General features: G+C 36.4%; 1 protein-coding gene across 1 annotated transcript; it reads left to right on the top strand.

The window, feature by feature from the left end:
• Positions 270-2,458, top strand: LOC18773223. The gene is made up of 5 exons (XM_020567220.1): positions 270-539; positions 1,269-1,481; positions 1,580-1,672; positions 1,757-1,879; positions 1,990-2,458. The coding sequence occupies exons 1-4, from the start codon at positions 339-341 to the stop codon at positions 1,796-1,798; spliced, it is 549 nt and encodes a 182-aa protein (XP_020422809.1). The 5' UTR covers positions 270-338; the 3' UTR covers positions 1,799-1,879; positions 1,990-2,458.

Below are 6,164 nucleotides of genomic sequence, written 5' to 3'. Positions count from 1 at the left end.
CATTTATAATATGAATTTTTGGTAAGTTGGTGCATTTATAATCTGTCTTATTCTGTCTTGTTATGGGTTCATATATAATCTGTCTTAATCTATCTGTCTTGCTATGAGTTCATACAATCTGTCCATATCAGTGCATACATACAATTAATGTTTTGCTTTGGGTGTTTATGTTTGCCTTAATCAATCTTGCTATGGGTTCACCAAAGAAGATTCCAATGAAACCATCAAAAGAGAAACCAGAGAACCACTCAAATATACCCCAATCAAATGAAGCTTCTTCATCACTAATACCTGTTACCACCACGAGTGAAGCTAAAAGAAAGCGTGGTCCAACAGAAATGCATAAAATTCAAAAGAAAAAAAAGAAGGGGAAAAAGTTAGTAGTTGAGTTTAGCCCAAAAGGAGAAGCGATGGGGAAGGTGGGCAAACAATATGCATCATACACAGGTGTAATGGCTCGAACCATAATCCCCATACATTTAAACAATTGGGCAGCAGTGGATGACCATTTGAAGGAGAAAATCTGGACAGAAATAACGGTAATTTTAATTTATGTATATTGAATAACTCTTTTATACTTATTTTAATCATTTCTCATAAGATCAAGATTCCTTTGGTTTTTGTCTTTGGGGCATTTAGTTTGGCATTCAAATACTCATGGCCATATAGGTATAAATTGTGAGCCAAAGGCTACTGATTGAGCTGGTGGTATGTGCCATGTGATTCCCAAGTTGAAAAAGAATTGTCATTGTTGTTTAGATCATAATCATACAAGCTGAATTTTCTTGTAGCACTCTGAATAGAATCAGTGTTTGTTATATCATGTGCTGTTATCATCACTCAGAATTTTCATGCATGTAGCTTAGTTTTACAGCATACACGAGCTATATTTGTTATTTTATTTCATCTTTCCCCCTCTTATAATCTCACAGTAAAAGTAAATAAGATTTATTCTGTTATTTTGTGCTTACATGTTGGCTTGAGTTGGGTGAATTGTTAGGCTCTTTAGTTATGTATAAGTGTTCAATCTGGTTTGGATTAGGTCGTTCTCCATTTTGAGTAATGTAGTATAGTAAAGTGGCTATGCACAGTAGCTCCATATCACATGTTATTTACAAAAGAAAATATATTTCTAATCTATGAATTTTATTTATTTCATTCTTGGAGAGTTTCTGATTTCTCTATGCAATTAACTCTCTCTCTTCAATTTTTTCCTTTAAATATGCAGCTCTCTTTCTCTAATTTTATTTATTTCATTCTTGGTGCAGTCCGTCTTTGAATTACCACCCGAAAGCAGACAGTCTACTTTGCAAACTGCTTCAACCAAAAGGAGGCAATTCATGAGTACATTAACAAGGGAGTACGTACTTCCACATAGAAATGACCCAGAAGCCTTGAAGGAGCCTCCTGAAATGTATGACTTCATTGAATTATCAGATTGGCAAAGTTTTGTAATCTCTAGATTGAGTGAAAATTGGCAGGTATGATTGGATTTGTAAATACCATCATATAACTGTAAATATGACACAAACTTTTATAGATTTGTAAATTTGACATAAACTTGTTGTTTATAATGTAGGAAATCCATGAACTCCAAAAGGAAAGGCTCCGTAAATGTAAATACTATCATAGAACTGGCCGTAAAGGATATATTGGAGTGGTAGAAGAATTAGTAAGTATATATATGGAGCATCTGTATATAGTTGGGTCAGCAGGAGTAAATTGCTTTGTGCTAACTTTGGTTTATCTTAAGTAGGTAGATAAGAAGATAGTGGCAAAGGGTGAGGACGTAGATTGAGCTCTTTTATGGAAGGTAGCACGTGAAGATAAGAACGGGAAGATTGTTGATGAGGAGGTAGCTGAATTGGCTGGAACAATTGTAAGTATATATGTAAAATAATAAGTCAATTGTAAGACAAAATTATATCTTTCTAATATATATATATATATATATATATATATGTGTGTGTGTGTTTCTTTCTAAATTAGGAAAAATTGTTGAAGGAGAAAGAAGAAGGCCTTATAACTGTATCTGGTTATAATGATGTCTTAGCTATGGCTTTGAGGACCCTTGAACATGCTGGAAGGGTGAGGGGTGTGGGAGGCTTTGTGAAGCCAAGTGCGTTCTTCAACGTTCCTAGGAAAAAAGAGGGAGTGTGTGTCAAACGGAATGTTGAAAGAACGAGATGTTTTGCTGCAAGAGACAAAAAAGATGATGGAAGAACAACAAAAAAAGCACGAAGCTCTGCAAGAACTTCTTCAAAAGCAAATAGAGATGCTAAAGCTGGCGATTTCCGGTCAACCCTGTAATGTACCTACCTCAGCCCATATTCCAAATATTTCTCCCATGTCCGAGAAAGCATCAACAAACATACCATCAAAATTTGTGGAAGTTGCTGCTGGTAAAGAAGTTTGTGAGGATGGTTGTGATGATGTGGTGGAGCAAACTGAAGTTGAGGCGAACAAAGGTAATGTTTAGTTGAATTTACTTTAATATTATGCACTTATTAATATTGCAGTATTAGATTTAGGCACTGCAAATTAAAAAACAGATTTTGAACTTGATATTAAGACTGAATATATGCTTGCTGAATTTCATTTAGTTTTATAATAGCATATGCTTAATAGTCACTTTGTGTTTTATAATTTTACGTTTATATTTGGATATTAATCATGTGTTTCAGTTTACTGACTCTATGATAATGGTTAATAGATATTTATATAAGTTGGTAAAAGACCAAGAATGGGAACCAAAGATTGCATTTATGGACCCAAGTCGTACCTTTCATGATCCGAAGTCACCGGATGAGGCAGGGAGGGTTCAATACATTGTGAAAGCTTTGAACAAAGCTAGTATTGACAGCATCTTTTTGCTCCCATACAATCCTGGGTAAGTGAAGTGGTTTATTTTTTAGAATATATATTTATGACTATTACTAATATATTTCCAATTAATATGTAGGGGTAATTGGATCCTTACAATCATTGAAGAAGAGAAAGACAATGTGTATATCATGGATCCTCTTGGGGCTCGTCACCTTCATGATGTGTGGAAACTTATTGTAAAAGCGTAAGTTGTTCTTTTTTAATTATTTCCTTAATATATCAACTTTATCATTTGTATTACAGCCTGAAATCTTCTGTTATATATGTGCTAAAGTGGAATAAAACAATTTAATGCTGAAAATGGGAGAGGCCTGCGTAGACCGCCAACATGGATTATGCTTTCGATATGTGTGTATTTGACAATTTATTGTAAAAGCTGAAATATGTTTTTTTGAGTCTTTGTTATGGATTGGATGATTGGGTACAGCTGAAATACCAAATTTTTTTGATTCCTTTGTTTGATGTTGCTCCTTTTCGGCTTTGGCAATGTTTCCAGCTTTGAGGTGACTTTTTTGTGTGTGTGGAGGAATGTTAAATATAAAACTTTATAGTTGTATTTTCATATACCATTATGTTTGGTCAATCTACTGCAGAATGTGCATGATTTCTTTCTTACAGTTTCTAGTTTCCTGCTTTTAATTAAGTAGTGTTTGCTCTTGTTGTTTAGTCGAGGACCACTTCTCCTCTTGATTATCAATACAATTATTTCTATTCAAAAACAAAACAAAAACAAAAAGTTGCTGTCTGAAATCTTCTAACAATTGAAGTTGAATTCCCTACATTTTTTTTTATGGTATTTTTGTTTTTCTTTAGCTTCTTGGTAAAAAATTTATATAGTTTTTCTTAATCTTATATGGTCTCTTCATTTCATTTTAGTATGCGAGTCGTGGGAAAAAGAAGGCATTTTACACCCAAATGGAATTGGACGAGATTCGAGATGAATGGGCATGTCATGTGCTAGAGTGGATTTGAGTTTGAACATTCTCCTTGTTTTAGTAGTATTTTGTTTATTTATGTATGGATGATGTATGGATTTTGGTTTACTGGCAGAACTCATGAGTTTACATATATAGGAATGTTTTTTGATGTTGCAATGGCAATATATATGAAATGGATGAGGTGCCTCTATATTTTGAGATAGAAACTAAGTAAAATATGATGTGAAACGTGGAAATTGCTTACACTTTATTAGTAACAACGATGTCTATTGTGTATAACAACCTCAGTTTTGGCATAACAACTTAAGTTAAAAATTAAAAAGAACATAAGCACTCTGTGGGAACCGAAGCCTATAATCCGAAGGATCAATAATATTTATAGAAAGTCAAACTATTTGATGGCTTTTCACTTCAACATAAGCACCAAAAACAAATGTGTAAACCATAATTTGCAACAGCAGTGGCATATTTTCTAAAATGGTAAGTCAGAACACGCTCCAGTATAAACAAAACCATTGATGCTATAATTAGTATTTAGCATCAGTGCTAATATATTCCCTGATGCTATTAAAGGTTTAGGCATCGGAGGTCAGCGCTTTTTTGGCACATGGTAACAACTTACGCATCGGCGATTAAGTGAATAGCGAAGTAGTAAATAATCTTTAGCGATAGATAATATTTGAAGCGTATCACTATAGCATATGCATCAGTTCCCAATACTTCGGTTCTGGGGTACCTTTAGCAACGGATATTATCCGAAGCTAAAGGTCAATTTTCGCATAGTGAAGGGTGAAGTCAGGACAAGGGATGATGGGAGGATGTTGTTGAGTCGGTGGAAACCAAAGAGACTTCTTGCCAAGGTGGTCATGAATGAGACTCCATTTTATGTGGAGCTTAACACAGGGACTACAGAAGGTGGGTAGCAACAACAAACTCACAAAAGGGCTACACTTAATGTGGATCCATCATCACGAGCATGGTTCAAGCTCAAAGAAATCCATCAAACTGTCTCTAGGTTTTGGATGGATGGACCAAGAGGATTCAACTACGTTTCGGAGTGCTCTAAGGAGCAGAAGCGGGAATGTTGGATAGGTGCTAAGATGAAAACAAAGGAGGATTCCGAAAGGAGTGAGTTCGTGAATTCGGGAGTAGTGGTGGCTGCATGCGGATTTACTGAATAAGGAGGGTGTGCGAGTTTGGATACCAAAAGGGAACTCTTACATGCACGAGAGATCCAAGTTATCCGAGTTTTGGCTTGGTGGAGCACCTTTCACTAGAGGTGTGTTGAGGCAAGGGGTTGCTTGCCATGGTGGAGCTCTTGGAGATTACTGGAATGATTCCAATAGGTTGAAGATGTTCTGGAGGTTCGATGATTTTCATAGGGAATCCTTGGCTCGCCAAGGTGGAGATTGTTGGAATTTGGCTTGCCAAAGTGATGCCAAGAAGGTGGAATTCGGGGCGTAGCAGCTGGAGCAAGAGTGGTGCAGTAGAGGAGCAGAAAATGGCTTGCTGTGCAAAATTGATTGATCACTTCTTCCAAGAGATTTATCTCTTTTGCACAAAGAGCTGTGTGGCTCATAGACTTGCAAGTGATCTATTGTTTCGGCTGCTGGGAATTTTTTCCACACGTTTTGGCTTAGTTTTCCCCGTGTTTTTTTAGTTCCCATTCCAAATGGTTTTGTAACCTCAAAGTCAATGAGTTATTTGGGAAGCTTGTGAGCTGTTTTGGGGTTTAGGAATTAGTTTAGGAATGGGAAACTAATTTGTAATAACTCTAGGTGTGACTTCTAGCATGTGTTGTAGTTCTAGGTGCATGACTTCCTATCTCAAGCATTAATGAAGGTGGCTAGTGTGAAGACTTCTCAGTACAAGATAAGGTTGGCTGGTATGAAAACTTCTTAGCACAAGACATTGATGAGGGTGGTTGGCAAGGTGAGGTAGCAACTGAAGGAAGCTCACTGCTTGTCTATTTAAGGAGGAAATGCAGAGATTACAACGAGTACAAGCCCAAATAAATGTAGGTGTACTGAAGCTAGGGGGCTTCAAGGCTAAGGGGCTGCAGCTCATCCAGTCCAAGAAAGTACTAGGGTGCTTTGAGAGCAAGTGAGAGCGGGAATGCACAACACAGTCCCCTCTTCTCATACACATTTTACAAGCTTAAAAACCATACCCCATATAAGTGAGCATAAAGAGTTAGAGAGGAAATCTGAGCTTTATCGTGTGTTTGATGTGCTTGCTGCTATGGCTTCTCAAGGTTAGTATATTTTGTTTGTATATGAATGGAGTCTTACATGTGGTATCAAAGCCTATCATGTGCATCTATCGATCTAAACAAGATAA

Source organism: Prunus persica, chromosome G6, assembly GCF_000346465.2.
Source record: "Prunus persica cultivar Lovell chromosome G6, Prunus_persica_NCBIv2, whole genome shotgun sequence".
Lineage (NCBI taxonomy): Eukaryota > Viridiplantae > Streptophyta > Magnoliopsida > Rosales > Rosaceae > Prunus > Prunus persica.
The sequence above is the reverse complement of the archived record's forward strand: the minus strand, read 5'-3'. Positions and strand labels throughout refer to the sequence as shown.